At 36.0% G+C, this 18,369-nt stretch overlaps 2 protein-coding genes across 2 annotated transcripts in view; one reads left to right on the top strand and one right to left on the bottom strand.

Moving 5' to 3' along the window:
- The first annotated feature begins 3,054 nt into the window (after positions 1-3,054).
- On the top strand, positions 3,055-5,393 carry LOC121264302 (cationic amino acid transporter 1-like). The gene has a single exon (XM_041167426.1). The coding sequence runs from the start codon at positions 3,345-3,347 to the stop codon at positions 5,130-5,132; it is 1,788 nt and encodes a 595-aa protein (XP_041023360.1). The 5' UTR covers positions 3,055-3,344; the 3' UTR covers positions 5,133-5,393.
- An 807-nt stretch (positions 5,394-6,200) lies between these two features.
- LOC121264303 (187-kDa microtubule-associated protein AIR9-like) overlaps positions 6,201-18,369 on the bottom strand; it is a 50,548-nt gene continuing 38,379 nt past the window's right edge. The window contains 18 exon segments of the mRNA XM_041167427.1: positions 6,201-6,626; positions 6,956-7,087; positions 7,242-7,274; positions 8,154-8,212; positions 8,924-9,055; positions 11,409-11,564; positions 12,719-12,900; positions 13,203-13,341; positions 13,506-13,579; positions 14,561-14,768; positions 15,143-15,264; positions 15,359-15,554; positions 15,898-16,017; positions 16,105-16,173; positions 16,267-16,359; positions 16,576-16,744; positions 16,950-17,068; positions 17,994-18,162. Of these exon segments, the coding sequence (XP_041023361.1) occupies positions 6,450-6,626; positions 6,956-7,087; positions 7,242-7,274; positions 8,154-8,212; positions 8,924-9,055; positions 11,409-11,564; positions 12,719-12,900; positions 13,203-13,341; positions 13,506-13,579; positions 14,561-14,768; positions 15,143-15,264; positions 15,359-15,554; positions 15,898-16,017; positions 16,105-16,173; positions 16,267-16,359; positions 16,576-16,744; positions 16,950-17,068; positions 17,994-18,162 (2,349 nt within the window). The 3' untranslated portion in view covers positions 6,201-6,449.

The following is an 18,369-nucleotide window of genomic DNA, read 5'->3' as shown; positions in this document are numbered from 1 at the left end:
ATTATATAGTTAATCTTGTATTATATATTAAATTATATTAATTGGATTAAAATAAATAAATAAACGGGTATGTTCAACCCATTTATATAAAAATGGTTAAAACGGGTTAAATGTGTTGCGTAACGCCCCAACCCCATAGGTCCAGGGAGTTAATTCCTGTCACCTAATAATCAACCTCCACAATACTAATAAAATATCCAAATCCAATATGTATATACTTCCTAGACTCCCGATCAAACATAAACGTTTCAAATTCATTAACCACACATATCCACAAATTATTATTATTATATATATATATATATATAATAATACTATATATTATACTATTATAGTTTTACTACTACATATAGGGAAATTAATACTATATATAGTTGTAGTGAATCAGTGATCATTATAACTATATAATAGTATTAGTGTTAATATTAATATATATATATATATATATATAATACTGATAGTACTTATACTAATACTATAACGATTTATATTATATATAGTTCTTTATATATAGACTTAAAGTGGATTATTAATACTATTAGTATTAGTATTAGGGCATAAAATATAATTAATATACAAATATACATTAGTATACTAATGTATACTAATTAAATCTATATTAATATTCGTATTACTAATGTATTATATATTTATAGAAATATGTTGAGAATTTATTAGGCCATAAAATGTAATTAATATTATAGTATATATTTCTTATATTAATAACATATGATCAAACAAATTACAAATGTTCATGTTTTAGATTAAAATTTTATGTTATAAATTATAATATGAAATTATTTCATATATGATATATAATTATATATATTATATATAAAAAATTCTTATATAATTATATATTATATATAAGACTTATATATATAATTAATTTATATTTTTTTTTCTCAACCGGTCTAGTCCAGTTTGGTCCCAGAAACTATGGAACCAAAACCGGATCGGGTCCAGATCGTTTTCATAATGCAGGAACACCGATTCAAAACCAGACCAACCGGTCCGGGCCGGGCTGATATTTTGGTTTCTTGATTTAGATTTACACTCCTAGTTGTTCATGCACCATCTGTAATCGTAATTTGCTTTAACTGTCAAGTTGTTGATCTTGATCTAGATTATAGTGGCCTAAGTCCATTGACTAACATTAAACATAGATAGGCAAAATAATGGTTCATATTTCTCTTTTGAACTTCCTCCCCTTCGAATGTGGGTTTGGATACACAAACATATCTCATCTCATTTCATTTCATATATCTCATTATTATAATTTTATCAAATTTTCATACAAAAATATAATAAAAAATTTAAAATTTTCAAATCCCAAAATAAAAATAATACTAAAAAATCATATTTAACAATATTTTATTCAACTTTCAACAAAACATCTCATTTTATCTCATCTGAACTCTATATCCAAACCCACCAGTATAACCTGATATGTTTTTCTTTAAGTTTGACAAAGAGAGAGACAGAGGAATGTAATAGATTAAAGAATTAAATTCTTAATAGTTTCTCAAGCTTTCACAGATTTATGGCTAGTTGGACAAAGAACTAAGGGACATTTTAGGGTAAATGAAATAAAATAAAATTGTAAGGGGAGTTATCCCCCGGGCCAGACCAGAAGAAGGGCCCAGTCCTGAGTCTGAGGATAAGGCCTGGGCTGGGCTGAAAGAGCCTAGGAGGCCCAAGAAAAGGAATGACTAGGGCGTAATACACTGACGAAAGGGTGGCAGGCAAAGCAGTTTGACACCCTTGCTGGCCGATAGGCAGGGACATCCCTGACCTTGAATCTCGGCGCCCAAACAAGTCAGAGAGGTGGGTATGTCTGATTGAGGTCACGCCGCATTAATAGGATGGAGGAAGCCACGCCAGGAAGGGGAACCATGCTGCATTTAATGTGTCCCGGGGCTCGGCGCGCCACAACGTGAATCCTGGGTGTCAGATGTAGCCACTATCAGGTTTGACTGATCTGCGGCGCAGCATGTGAGTGGCAGGAACACCCGACCCCATACGAAGCAACACGCTCACTACCCCACCATGATGATCAGCCAGTCAAGTATAAATACCCCCTCCCACGACCAGGGAGAAAGTTCACACTCTTAAGCATTTCAACACTTACTCTCCTGGATTGATTATTTCTCTATTCATCTCCTACACTGAGACTGACTTAAGCATTGGAGGTACAACGGTTCTCGAGCCCCCCATTCTTGATCTTAGCAGGAACCAGGTCAGAGCCCAAAAGCGTAGAGTTATCCAGGCTGCGAAATACGACATCAACAAAAATAATAAATAATAAAAGATCGCACTAATTGGAACTTCCAAATTATTTGTAAGCTTAAATGTTTAAAATGCTAGCATTTAGGTGAAAGTTAAGTTTTTATTTCAAAATTGTCACCTGTCACCAGTTGCTGATCCCACACCCCACACCTGATGTGCGGGGTTTTATTTTTTATTTTTTTTCTTCTCTTTCCTTTAACATGTTATAAAATAAAACTTGAAGAGAGCTTGAGGATAGAGAGAGAAAGGCCGATGAGAGCTTGAGGAGGGAGAGAGAGATTGAGGGGGGAGAGAGGTTAAAGGTGATGGCGATGGGTCTGACATAAAGCTGAAAAAAAAAATGTGGAGTGTAGATAAAACAATGGTTAATGTATAGAAGAGCTCTTATTAAAAATGCATTGTGCTTCTTACATGACATGTTAGTTTTTTAAAGAAAAATGCTATTTAGACTGAAAAATCTTATTGACAAAATCGATTGATTGAGTTTTTTTTTTTTTTTTTTTTTGCTTAATAATTAAAGAAGTGATTGTTAATGAACTGTTATTTTTTTTAAGTTTTTAATAATATTTAAAGATGTTTAAAAAATAGTTAATATATATATATATATATATATATATATATATATATATATATGAAAGTGTATTTGTTGGCCGTACAACGCGGACACCCTAGTTTTTTTTTTTTTTTTTTAATGAGTTGGGAAAACTTGTCCAATATATATAGTTGATGAATTTTGATCCCCTGGATCAACATGGAATCCCGTATAACGTGGCATTTAGCGACCCAATCTTTACAAGAATTCTTCTTTGTGTAGACTTCCTTCACTGCTTCAAACGCAGAAGTTTATGCTGAGCGTTCCATCTGCACTAACTAACCGAGCCAGTTCCGCAGACTTGTATATGAAGTTTTGTTTCATTCGAGTTAGAGTTCAAAAGCAACTCCACGTCTCTAGTTTCACGTAAATCAGAGCTTCCATGATAAAATTAGGAATTATCCGTACGCTGCAGTTCCATAATAAAACTTAATTCCTTTCATTATTCTTTTTCGGGGCAACAATGGTGAGTGGCACTGAAGATGGTGGTAGCGGCGAGCATGGCAATGGGATCAGGAAGAGAGTCTGTATGTGGAGCAAACAAGATCTCTTGCCAGAGGAGTCGTTCCAGAGTTGGGGGAACTATGTGAAGGCATTAGGCAGTACAAAAAGCAGGCTCAAAGATCGACTCCTGGCACGCTCCCTAGACCATCTGGAGCTACAGGAGATGCGTTCTCGTAGCCAGCACGAGATGAAGAAAGTTCTAAACTGGTGGGATCTCATCTGGTTTAGTATCGGAGCCGTCATGGGCGCTGGAATCTTCGTCCTCACTGGTGAGGCTATCAGGAACGATGCTGGCCCTGCAGTCGTGATTTCATACATCATCTCAGGCATATCTGCACTGCTCTCTGTGCTGTGCTACACTGAGTTTGCAGTTGAACTCCCGGTGGCAGGAGGGTCCTTTGCTTATCTTAGAGTAGAGCTGGGTGACTTCATGGCATATATTGCTGCTGGAAACATTCTTTTCGAGTATATAGTAGGCGGTGCTGGTGTGGCTCGATCCTGGACTTCATATTTTGCGACCCTTTGCAATCACAAACCGAATGATTTTCGAATAACTGTGTCATCCCTTGCTGAAGACTACAACCATTTAGACCCAATTGCCATTGCTATCTCCATTGCAGTCTGTGTTGGTGCATGCCTAAGCATTAAGGGGTCATCCAGATTCAACTCCATTACAACCATCCTCCATATTATAATCTTGATTTTTATAGTAGCCGCAGGCCTTACAAAGGCTAACCATGCCAATTTTGAAACCTTTATGCCTTTTGGTATCGAAGGTGTTTTGAAAGCTTCTGCACTCCTCTTCTTTGCTTACCTTGGATTCGATGGAGTAGCGACCTTGGGAGAAGAGGTGAAGAACCCGGGTAGAGATATCCCAATTGGGTTAATCGGTTCCATGTCGATTGTCATTGTAATTTATTGCATTCTAGCTGCAACAGTGAGCTTGATGCAGCCATACACACAAGTTGATGCTGATGCACCCTTCACCGTCGCATTCCAAGCGGTAGGGATGAATTGGGCAAAGTACATCGTTGCATTTGGAGCATTAAAGGGCATGACCACGGTTCTGCTTGCTAATATCATTGGCCAAGCTCGATATTTCACTCATATTGCACGTACCCACATGGCACCCCCGGTTCTTGCTGTCATCAATGAGAAAACCGGGACACCCATGAATGGCACAATCATTATGACGGTTGCAAACTCCATTGTTGCATTCTTTACAAGCCTGGATGTGTTGGCAAACCTTCTCTCCATATCTACACTATTTATCTTTTCCCTTGTCGCAGTTGCTTTGATCGTGAGACGATATTATGTCACAGGTGAGACATCGGACGCTGACCGCAAGAAGCTTGCCGTGTTCTTGGCATTGATCATAGGGTCGTCTATTTGCTCAGCTGCATATTGGGCACTTAGCAATAACGGTTGGGTTGGATACATAGTGACAGTACCGGTTTGGTTTTTGGCCACACTGGGACTAAAGTTGACAGTGAAGGAAGCAAGGAAACCTAAAATGTGGGGAGTGCCGTTGGTTCCTTGGTTGCCATCAGCTTGCATTGCAATCAACGTCTTCATCATGGGTTCGATCGATCGTCAGTCATTTGTGAGATTCAGTCTCTGGACATTGGTTTTGCTCGTCTACTACATTTTTGTGGCACTGCATGCTTCTTATGATGCTGCTAAGGAGACTGAAAGGCAACTTCAGGCAACTCAAGGAACGAACATTGAGGCCGGGATTGTCAATTAGCAAAACAGAACTTGATTCAATGAAAGGTGATCTCCCGTAGATAACGTTAGAACTTTATTATTCAATTTCTCATATAGGACGCTTAGTAAGAAACGATTTCTTTCTTCTTTTCTTCTTTTTTTTTTTTTTTTTTTTTTTGTTGGTTTTTAAGATTTCGAAGTTCCTGCTCTCGTAAGAAGGCAATTCAGGAGACAAGTAATGGGTTCAACCTGTAACCTGATATTTTATGCCGGTAAAGATTTAAAAGTTATTGTTTTAGTTTCTACATCTTGCACTTTATTTTTTTACTTTTTATTTCTGTGTTGTCTTGGTGCCAATCCATCCTACATTGTAATGAGAGAAAAAAAAAATATGAGTGCAAGGATAAACCAATTAAGAGTTACTAGGCAGAGATTGCATAGGCTGAATGCGTTTATGCAATCGCTACCTAGTTTTCTCAATTGGCTTGCCCTTGCGTGTGATCGTATTCCTATACAACAGTGTAGTATCTCCAGTGACCTCAGAGATTTAAGACTACTAGTGGTATTGGACTCAGTTCATAAGGAATTTGAAGCATGCCAGACCTAAAATCATTCATTAGAATTTACGGAACAGGTTTCCAGAAATAAGCTTAACAAAAACACCGGTAGAAACCAAAACATGAGAAACCCATCCCCACGAGTGGGCATGCATTGCTCAGCAACCACCCAAAACCATCAACAAACCTGGACACCTTTAACCTATGTGAATTGTAATCCATGCTTGTAAGCTACTAATAGTAAGGACAAGACATTTACAAGCTCAGATTTACTTCAAGATCAACAAAAGAACAAGCAAGAAAGACAATAACTTGCCAATGGCATCTCCACCTATCCCAAGCAAGGGATGGTGCGGATTACTAATGCATTTCAACTAGTCTTTGCCATCCAATGGATTGGGAGCCGGGATTTAAACCAAACCACCTACCATCAGGGTGGTCCTGAGGGAGAAAAAGTTAAAGCCAAACTCACTGGAATTGTTATCGCAGTATGTAATACATGTGCTGCACATAAACACACGTACACACTGAGACAAAAAAGTCGAAGCAAGTAGCTTAAAAATATATCATTCATACGTAATATACAGTGATTATGACAGCAACTTCTAGTATCCTTTGATCACTGCACAACATTTCTTGCAAGGAAAATAATAAATATTGCAATGAAAACAAGCATTGGTAATGTGCTAAAGGTACAACGGAAAAAAATAAAGCGGAGATGACATGCATGCCTTAAAAACTGATTCATAGTTCATAGATATATTTTTTGAATCAATTCACTTTACACTTCTTAGCTAGACTTATGTTTCTATTTTGAGGAGAGAATTGAGAGATGTACTATTGAATCGCTGGGCAAAGCCTCTGATCACAAGCACTACAATATCACGGAGATGCCGGGACTGCACCAACAAGTCTACTTCATTATCACTGTCCACTACAATTCGAAGTCGATGTTGGTCATTTGGGAAAAGCTCCACCTGATACACCATTAACCTTAGATTGAGTCTTGAGATTAATTATCCAAATATAAAATGCAGACATAAACATGCAATACAAAAGTGTTAAATGTCTACAGCTAAACTTTATGAATCCTTTTTGCAACTTACAAAAGATTAGCCATACATATCATTTTCTGCCACTCTACCATCTCTAAATTCTTAATAAAGATACTTCTCTACACAAATTTTGATTGAATGCTTCAATAATGGTGAGTAAACAAGCAAGTAGATGACAGAATCATAAGTAATATCTTTGCAAATTGAAGAAATACACTGGATGACGATCTAGAGTTAAGATACAAACTTACATGAAAAGGAGGTGCATAACTTCCACGAATTTCAGTAGTTGGAAAAGAAGTTTTAGACCCTGGCTTTACAACCTTGACTCGTTTTCTATTAACTTCTAGGATTCTTCTCTCGAGACTCCCTACTGAAACTACCTGCAAAATAAAACAGAAAATTTTATTTTGTTTCCCATGTCAATCTTCTGGGCATTTTTTTTTTTTTTTTTTTTTTTGATAATTAAACGATTGTATCTTCTGGGCATATTACATAAACAGAGAAGAAATGTACAAGGAGAATATAGAAAGTAACCTTTTTGGAAGATCGATCCTTGTCACACAATGCCTGTTTCAGAAGAAATTAACAGTGGGATATGGAACACAAAAAATTTATAAAGCCAAAATTGACTGAAAGCAAAATTGATAACTACATTTAATTTAAACACAATTTGATGCTTGTGAGTGTAGTTCACCTTCTTGGACGTTGAAATATTCAAAATGGACAGATGGTTTTCAACATGAATAGTGTAGTTTCATTGGATATGAAAAAAACCGAAGATTTTTTTTAACAGATCAACGTAAAAGTACTTAAATGATAAATGGGATTACAATCCCCTTAAAAAAGGGTTTAGAAGAACTAGATTGGTTAAGTGGTGCAAATGTGCTTCAATATACATCGGTCTTACTCTGAGCCATGTATTTCTGGTATCATCAGCCTGTTGGAAAAGGACCATCGCAAAAACTTACATGTGGTTGTGTCTACTATCAGCTTTACATTTAGTTTAGCCGCTTCTAGACAAATGGTGCTATGAGCATACAGTGCTGGAAATCTCCTTCTATAGGAACTACTGCTTTACCCAGGCAGTAGACATAAGGCTTGGTAATATTGGTTTGAACTACTGACAAAATTAAAAAGCCCAAGAACTATGTTTTTGAGGGCCTCAAAACCTTCATGAATTTCAGTCACTCACTGTTAAAATGCGAACATAACTTAAACACAAGAGCCTAAACAAGAAAAACAAACAGGATAGATGGGAATTAAACAAATAAGAACAATTACAAGCTGTTCCATCTTTGCTCCAAGGAAAATCAAAACCAACATAAGAATAGAAATATAGCTACACCTCAAGCTTCACAGATTTCTCAACTGCAACAAACACTTCCAGTATATACAACTAAGTTGAAAGGAAATCAAAACCAACAAAACAGTTCAAAGAGGTCCCACCTCAAACTTCACAGATCCAAGATCAAGCTTCTGCTTCACTTCTTTAAAAACATCAGGCTCTGCAAGCAAATCAATAAATACAAAATGAAAACAAGATAGCAGGGCTGCAGGAGGATAGGATTTCTGAACCTAAAGAACTCTTTCCATGAGCATCCATAGATCAATCTCGGCAGAAGATATCCACCTCTCCAAAAGTGAGACAGCAACAGAAAAGAAAAAAGAACAAAGGAATAATGTCTTTTGTTGAAGTAAAGGAAGAAATGCCAAGAAAAAGAGAGGGCATTGTAGGTATAAAGGGAACCAAAAGTACTTGTAATGTTTGCTATACATGATAAAGTTAAGGGAATCTCTTCAGATCTACTTTACAATAAAAAGAACTTTATACGTACCACATCAAACCACGTTAGGTTGTGAATTTACTTTGGTGAGATCCGCTAGTGGATTAAACATTTCTCTGAACACCTTATTAATAAAGTTAAACTTGTTAACAGCACTCAACCCTTGACAAGGTAGATTATCAATTTCAGCATTCACAACTCAGTGAAATAAGGTACTAGATGATAACCACTATTGTGCTTATGATTCAGTCAGAACAAACATTGAAGAGAAAAGAAATACAAAGCGACACTCATGCTTGCATTACAAGAGTTGACAAAAAAAAATGAATAACATTTTCCGACCAATATGAGTAACATAAAAAGCTATAAGAGGAAGAATTTAACAGCAAAAATCATTTCCCTTGAGAGAAGGGAGATGTGATTCAACATTACCAACTGCAATTGGCTCTGTTGATGCAGAAACGGGTTCCCCCTCAACCCCATCCTCTCTTACAGGGGTATAAATGGCCACCAACCTGTATCCCACGTCATCCACATTAGCTTCATACATCCTTCCTATTTCTCCTGCAAAAAGTCTTTGCAATCAAATACTGGAAGATGGGAAATTATTATTGTCTAAAAATATATTCAGCAAAACAGAAACAAAAGAGGAGCCAACACAACAAACTATTTTGATAAGTTAGTCTTATTAATCGCATAGAGAGGTGCCAACCGAATTGTACACAGGAAGCATGTAAAATTACACACCCTACTAAATAGGACAAGAAAAAGAACAAGAGTCCATAAAATCTTGAAATTCACAAATCAAGAGTCATTGTGGCCAGCCGTCCAACTATGAAGGGAATTGAGCAAAATGGATTTTAACTCTTACCACCGTTGTCTTGCCATCTTCAAAGGTTCTAGCATTGTGCTCCTGCTAAATACCAAAGTTTTGAATTCCGTTTCGATGGCCATTCCAGTTGAGGTACTGGAACAGAATATTTCGGTACCGATCCGTTTCGGTGTACCGTTTCGAGATTGTTGTTATATGAAAAAAATATATACATATCTACAGAAAAATTATATTCTAAAGCAACATCAATACAAGTCTTAACATGCTTTACCAATAGGATCATATAGGGAATATAGGCCACTTAGCATTACTTACTACTGGGGTAGTAGTGTCAATCATTCACAGTCAAGTCTCAATCCAAGGGAGCTTATTTTTTACTAAGTTGAAGCCTAACTACAATAGATAGATAGATATTGCTTGCATTAAAAATCATCGTAATTTGATTAGTATGATCTAGAAAATTACTATGCATTGTTGTTTTATGAAAATATATTAAGAGCACTAGATGACAACTCTACAAATTTTCTCAAAAACAAAAACCAAAAAAAAAAAAAAAAAAAGAAAAAAAGAAAGAGCACTAAATGACAAGTTCACAAATTTTCTAAAAAAAAAAACCCAAAAAAGAAAAGAAAGAGCACTAGATGACAAGTTTACAAAGTTAAAAAAAAAAAAAAAAAAAAAAAAAAAAAAAAAAAAAAAAAAAAAAGAAAAGAAAAGAAAAGAAAAAAAAAGCTGTAAAAGTGTTTAAACATTAAAAAAAAAAAAAAAGGAACAATTGTCGAGAAAAAGAAAAGTGGAGACCATAGCACTTGCCTATCGCCTGATGCCCCAAATGACATTTATAAATATTTCGGACCGAAATACTTGTCCCGGCCGAAATACCGAAATGCGGCCGGAATTTGATCTGAAACGGAATAGTCCATTACACTGTACGGGTACAAAAAATTCCGGCAATTTCGGCCAGAGCGGAACGAAATTAAAAACTTAGCTACACCTTAAGTACAAAGGAACCATCATCAAAACTTTGATATTATTGTTATTTCCCAAAGGGGTTCCCTAGCAAGCCAACAACTCCACCACAAGTTGGAGGATGATCCACTCGAAACAAAAAAGATGAAAGATCAATACCATAACTTCCTAACCACCTCGCAGTGAAACATAAGGTGATCAATGCCCTTACCCAATACAACACGTTGTTACTATCACAATTAATGGATTAAAAAATTATGCTAATTGATAAGATCGATTCGAATCTAGGAGATATCATTAATATGAACAAGGATAGAAGTCTTGATATCGACAATTCTTGATATCGACAATTTCTATTTATAAAAAAATTATTTCATTTCCCAATTTTAAGAAACCTCAAACTCATACAATGCATAAGCTTTGCCCAGTCATTCTAGTTGGGTACAGTTATTCTATAGATGTCATCAAACAATCAACATGATTACAAATGGAATCAAAACTGAAATTGTTCCTCAATGTTAGGAAGCAGTTTGGTATTTATGACTTCAAGAATGACCCTCATTTATTGTGACCCTTTCATCAAATGCTCATGTGTTATGCTCAAAACAAGTTCCCGAATATCGGATATTTTATACAGGCTAGTAAAGTAAATATTATGGCTTATCTAACGCCGAACAGCAATGGCAATGATTAGTACGGAAACAAAAAAAAAAAATAGAATCAATTAGAGGATGATCCTAGTTAACTAATGGGATAAGCACATCAAAGAATACATGCGAACTTTTGCAGACTTTATCTCGTGTTATTCCTCAAACATAGATCCCCTTCTCTTCTTTACTGCTAGCATGCATTAAGTGATAAGTGTCAATAAGTAAATTTTTTAATTGCACGCACATGCGAAAGGAAAGATAAGAAAAAACGATAATTGAGAAGTTCACCAAGATCCATAATCTTTTTCACATTTTTACTCCAATTTGTGATCAGCTTTACTACCCATTATTTTATTTTTCTTTTCAGAAATTTACTCGTTAATACATAAATGATAAATAAATAAGTTATTGTCTTCGAACACACAATAAATGAACTTCTGAGTGGGAACTTAAAGATCTAGCATACCTTGTATAGAGATCAGATCAGGACTTCCAACCATTGACCTAAGCCACTGAATTCTACTTTTTCCTTCCTTTCCTCCACTATAAATTCCACGAACAGCATACAAGTTGGTGTGGAAGCCCCTCCCCTCAATCTCCAGCTTATCTATTCTAGGAATCCCTACAATCTTATTATCATCAATAAAAAAACAAAAAAGGAGCTGGAAGCAGTCAAATCAAGTTAACATAAGAAGTAAAAATTCAATACCATCAAATGATTTAGTCCACCTAAAGTTGGTTCAAAGGTGTACAAAAAAATCTATTTTTTCTTTTTCATGTAGCCAGACACTATGAAGACACCAATAATTCAATAATAATCTAAAAACGGTGATCAATCTCACTAAAGGAAGTAAGTGACTTTCCACAAGGAGAACAATATTCTTAGATTTTAAACATCTGGATATCTTTAAACAGAAGCTTAACACAAGAAAATAACAACCAGGGCACCAACTATGGGAAAATTTCATATTACAGATTTCTAAAAACGAAATATTGAAACCAATCAACATAGGCCCCATAGTAATATAATAATAATACTAATGATAACAGCAATAATAATCACTATTATTATAGCAATAATAACAATAACAGAAACCCCTAGGGGTTGGCTCAAGTGGTAAGGGCCTTGGTCATGGTGGTATGCTCCATCCAAGTCTAAGGTTTGAATCCTCTTGTGTGCAAATAATTTCTAGGAGCCATCGGATTGTGGGAGTTTCTCCTTGAATTACCCGAGAGGTCCGCTTGCAGGAAACTCCTTGCCCAGGGCCTATGCATCCCCAGGATTAGTTTGGACTTTGCTCTCGGACACTCGGTGCCAATAAACGAAACCATAAAAAAAGCTGAACGAGCTAAAGGAAAGATCTTGTCCAATAGCTGTTGCTCACTTCGCTGATGCACATCATGGGGAACCAAGAAAGAGAGAAAAGATTGTTGTGAACATAGAACATTAATAATATGCAAGATCAGTGGTGCTAGCTTCAATATAGAAGATTTAAGGCAAAATCTTCCAAATTTTTTGCAAAAATAATTATACCAGGAGCAACTAGGACAATAACAAGTCTAATCCATATTTGGGTTAGATGTAAAAGATAGATCCTGTATGCTGCAACACCTTTCTACTGTGTTAACTCAACACATACCACAGCACCTTTCTAACCGTTAAAACTTTCCACCAAACAACATTTTGCCAGCACAGGCAAGAAAGAAAAGTGATTGCCATTAATTGAGCAAGAAAATGGTTCATGAATCAATTCACAGCAGTGTAAAGAAAAATACCTGGCAATACAGGTGCAGTCTCTGCATATACTGGTTCAGTCAACCTCCCAAACACATCGGTTACAATGCATTCACATCTCAGACATCGGCCAATGTCCTCCAGCCGGACCTTGTAGGAGCAGGAATATTGTGTAGGTAATGGTTCATACGAGTTTCTATCTTCAACATCTGATGAACAGAACCTGCAGTTTCCCTGATGTCAAATATAAAAGGAATGCAGTGCCATTACAAGAGCTAAATAAACCAGTCACAAAGATTAGATACATTTCTAAAAAACTAGATCAAACTAAACCAGTAAATGCAAATGATAAAATGACAGTCTGGGAACCCTACATGAAAGAGAAAGATAGAGAAATCATTTATAGAGCTTCACTTTGTTCAACATCTACGTGACTTCTGAATATTGCAATTGAATGGAGAAAAGTTCAGTGAATGTTGCGAATGCATTGAACATGTAGCAGGATGCTCAAAAGTAGCACCATACCATTGGTATTTGACACCTTTCTTGTACTTGCTCCATACACATTGTTGAGTCTCACTCTTTGGAATTACTTCGACAGCAGTAAGTATATCACCTTCAACTGCCCTTCCAGTGAGAGCAAGCACCTCAATTTTTGGAAGCTCTGGAAAGCAATGTAATATTCAAATTCAAATATAAACAGCCTTCTTCAAGTTCACTCCGTTCGACAAGTTAGATCATGTATTCTGGAACTTTTTTCTATAACAAGAAATGTGCACGTTATTTCAAAGGCCTCAGGCTCCTGTATAACCAAACAGAAACTTTTACCTGGGAGAACAATATCAGTTGGTTCCGACAATTTGAGTTCTCCCACAACTGAATCTGAACGGACTGGAGTGTATCTGTGAAATAAATAAGAAATGATGAAATCTATTATGCGCTAAAAGATGCACAATAAAATCTGTATAAGATCACATCATATGTTTTATAATAAATGTATGAAAGGATCAGCAGACAATAGCACATACATTATTGATTTGATCAAGACCAGAACAGTACTGAATTAGGATAAGAAAAACCAGAGAAGAGGTAAATAAATTTAACCACTATATGATATCTTGGTAAGAAAAATATGTTTGCAGACTACCCTGGCCCCAGTCATGTCTGATAGGCCTTCTATTAGATCCTTAAAAACTCCACGTTCAGAGAGGCTGACCAGCTGTTGGTGAACACCACAGGCATTGTGATGCAGCTGAACATACAAAAAAGCTGAATTTTGATAGTAACGAGCATATGTAAAATGAAAATTTTTATGTTCTCTTAATACAAAGAACACGGAGATTTATTTTCTTAGGAATTGATAAATAAGAAGCCAACTTCTTCACTATTATCTACATTTGATTAAAATGGAGTATCGTTGTATTCAGATAGAGTGAATAATGACACCATCAAAGGCACCATAGATCAACATCACCACGTAGTACTGCAGGATCCAACATGGTGGATGGTTCCCAAAAGAGAAATGCAAACTGACTGACTATTCTTAAAACAATCTTATAGAAAAACCTAGTCTAATAAGAATTTGTTGCAACTTTCTAGAGATCGATCACCACTTTAAAAAAACTGTCACCACTATTCAATAAATGAAATATCTTCCTTATACTGAGGCAATGATTTGTTGTTCAAAACGTTTCATCCTAGAAACAAATAAAAACTAAATCACAGCAACTTTGAGCAAAGAGTGATAGAATACTGGTTATTTTTTCCTTTTTGGAACTTTCAGAAGGCAAGTTTTAAAATTTTATAAATTATTGTTAGTTCTGAATAAACTTTCTTCCAGCCAAAAAATGACAAGAAAAGAAACATCAAGGCAGAATACTTACCCGAATAACAAGCGGCAATTGTAATCCGAATCAGTAACTTCAAAGGTACTCAAGTTAGCTCCATTGATAAGAATAGCAGTGCCCTCATTAGTTTCTCTATACCAGCTGAAAAGGCTTGATCCCTCATACCCACCAAAATATTCACCTTCTCCAGAATAAACACCAGACGACAACTCCTTCACACGAACATTAGAAACAACTGGAAGAGCTGCCACATTATTTATTTAATGTATCAAATGACAAGCTAAAAAATTAACATATAAGTGCCTTGGTATGACTAAGGCCATAAGTATGGATAGAAGTTGGAGTACATGCACTATGTAGAACCAACTGTTTAACAGCTAGAGAAAAGGAGTTATCCCTAGGGCAAACATCAGCTACAATGAATGGGAACAACCACTTGAGCTTATCACTGGCTTAGGATGCCAGAATATACGTGCACTACTGGAAAAATCTCTAAAGAGTCTTCCAATCACCCAATCAGAATTATATCCATATTAGATAAGGCCATTTAATGGTAGGTCTTCAACTTAGCCAACAAAATAAGAAATAATTTCTGATTCTATGCTACTAGAGTTGTACCTGGAGCAACTGGAGAATTGGATGTTGCAACCAATGGCTTCCCACATTTGCCATCAGCACGAGTGGGCAGCCAATATAAGGCCAAGTAGGCCCCAACATCTTCAAGCGATGGTAGATAAGTTCTGGCAAAGTTGCACATTATCCACCACCATTAATTTTGAAGATGCAGACATGAGTTTCTAAAATATTATAATAACAATAATATTCAAAACTTACAGTGTTTTACCACATATAACAGCATCTTCACTAGCACTAGATATATCTGTTAATGCAGAAGCATGTAGCTTATTCTTTGTTCTGTACCAAATATATTGTCCGACACCTTCTTGTCCACCAAAATATGTCTTTCGTGGGACAATCTCCTTGTCCTCAATGCAATCAAGAATTTCCAGATCCACTCCTATAGGATCCGCTGTTGAAAAAAAGAACAAAATAAAAAGAGATGGAATAGGCCCTTGCATGAGCACAACATAGGTGACATAGTTTTAAAAGAAAAAGGGGCAAATTCAATTATCTACTTGTTCTCTATGCTAAATAAAACCTATAACATCTGCTCCATTTATTTCCATGGAGCCGGTGATTTTACATGATCTGCCCCAATAGTCAAAGACTTTACCCCTTCACAGTTCAGTCAAAAGCTTGTTTGATCTGCCCCAATAGCCTAACTAGATTATGATTAGAAAGCATAAAAACATAATGACCATTTCACATCCTTGGAGGATTATGTTGAATTTTTAAACCAATGCTCAACTAACCAGGAGCAATTATGTCAGATACTATGCTCCTAGGACTCCCTTTCATTCCATCTTTCCGCACGGCAGTGTAAACAAGTTCAATGCATCTTCCCACATCCTCAAGAGTCAAATCCACAAAATCTGCTAGAAAAAAAAAATACATTATTAATATTGTAATTCAATATGGATAGGTGAAAAGATCTCATCTCATTATTCCACAAAACTCACCAAAAGTACTTATTCTCTCCCGTATGCTAGTACTTTGCTTTCTAAACCATTCATGGGAGCAATCTCCCTCTCCCTGAATCATTAACTATCCATGTCAGGGCTAACAGTCACAAAAGCAAGGCTAGGAGTTGCAATCTTATCAATGTAAGGCAGCAAATCAAGTTTCTTACCCTCCACTATAAGAGGCGACAAAGCTCACACGTTGCCCTTCTATCATTGATCCGAGAAACCCTAAAGATTGACAGGTTGGGGGGCCTGTATTGCATAATAAAATCAAACAACTTATGAAATTAACATGCACCCATAAGACAATCGATTTATAAGCAGTATTATTTATCTACAGAACTTGAATGACTATTCCTGCCGAACAGTTATTGGGTGGACATGGCAACAAAAAAATAATCAAAACCACAGTTATTTAAAATAAAGCCGGTTAAAAGTGTAGATCAGATGAAGAACATGACTTTGTACCAGATATTATAGGTCCAATTTGTTCAGAAAGAACAATGGGGCCACGAGCCCAGTCACTTCTTACAGGCTCACATGAAACCAAAATAAAGAAGCCAATGTCTTCAACTGAGAGCATGTATGACGAAGTAGATGCACCCTTAATTTCATTTTGCATGCCATCTGAACTAGTCTGCATATACATAAAATGGACATCAAATAATTGAAACACATTTTTTAAGGAACTATGACTTTCGGCTACTTGGATGCTAATTACAACAATGACAATATTTCCTGCAGGAGGTTAATATCCCATCCAGGTGTTCTCAATCCAGGAATGGCTTTGTAAAATGAGGTACAATAATATCAACTGGTGTATAAATGTTGACTGAAAATACCCGGAACCAGCAGAACAGTGAATCTCCCTCTTCACCACCCCAATACTTTTTTTCAACACTTAGCGTGGTTCCTTCAATAGCATTCCCAACTATTTGTAGAGAAAGCAACCTTGGGCTTCCTAATCATCAAGTAGCACTCAGCATAAGAAGAAAATTTAAACCAATGAAAATAAACTAGAATCACAACTTTATATATGATGTCTAATTCATATGTCCACAATGAATAAACATTGTATAGTGCACATTCATTTGCAAACCAGGACACAAAAAGATATACATTGGTAACAGGCAATCATGCAAAAACAATTTCCCCTAGCATGGGTCATGGAAAAATTCACATAGAATCTATTAAATTTTGACTCTGAAATATATTGGTCCCAAGTGAGATATATAACATCGCATTGCTCTCAAATGAACACCATGCTGGAGAGTCCGTTTAAAGCAAGAGTAAACGATTTCCAAAAAAATGAAAAGGTCATTCAATTAGATTCATCTTTTCCTTGGCATTTGAAAGATGAAGCCAATCTCAATTTACATGACATTTCTCTGACAGTATCATACCAATGTTTAGGCAATATATACTTGACAGAAAGTCAAGTAGTAATAATGCATGCAATTACTTTCACATTCTGTTGATTAAAAAGTTCGGTCAAGTCACAAATTTCTGAACACCGTACGATGTTTAAACAGCATTTTACCATACTTCTTTTTTTATGACGGGAGAACCACCCCACGGCAGAGCCCTTAGGACTCACCCAATAACATTTTACCATACTTTTCAACAAGCATTATGAAATCTCAAGCACTGACATTAGACATCTTTCAAAAAGTTAAAACCCTTCCATGCATCACTTTAATGTAAGGCCATAATCATAAATATTAGTTTGACATTTGCCGATATTTAGTTTTGCTACTCTTCGTCACCACACATTGCGCATACTTATTTTTAACTTATCAAAAAAACATTCGCCGATATAATTTTTTTTTTTTAAAGAAAAAAATATCGCCAATATAATTTTAAACAACAAAAGATGAAGAAATTACCAGGGCGAACACGTCCCTGCCCCATGCAAGTTCTTGGCTCGCCCACAATGCCATCATCACGTATTGGAGTACATAGGAAGGAAATAAATTTACCGATTGCAGCCTTGGTAATACGATACTGAAGAAGTCCTGAAACCTCAGGTAGAAGAGAACCGGAGTCAGTTTCAACCTGCAGATTCCAAAGAAAGTATGGGCAATATTAGGCTAATAATCTAAACTTAAGTACTAACATGTGATAACATTTTTTTTATAAGTAAGAAATTTATTAAAAAAACTACATAATTAGGCATAGCCCAAGTACACAGGAAGTATACAAGAGAACTTTTAATTACAAACTAAAGCTGAAAAACAGCACGAAAGTCATTGGAACTAAATC

This window comes from Juglans microcarpa x Juglans regia, chromosome 5D, assembly GCF_004785595.1.
Source record: "Juglans microcarpa x Juglans regia isolate MS1-56 chromosome 5D, Jm3101_v1.0, whole genome shotgun sequence".
In the NCBI taxonomy this organism is placed as follows: Eukaryota; Viridiplantae; Streptophyta; class Magnoliopsida; order Fagales; family Juglandaceae; genus Juglans; species Juglans microcarpa x Juglans regia.
This window is presented reverse-complemented; position numbering and strand designations above follow the sequence as displayed.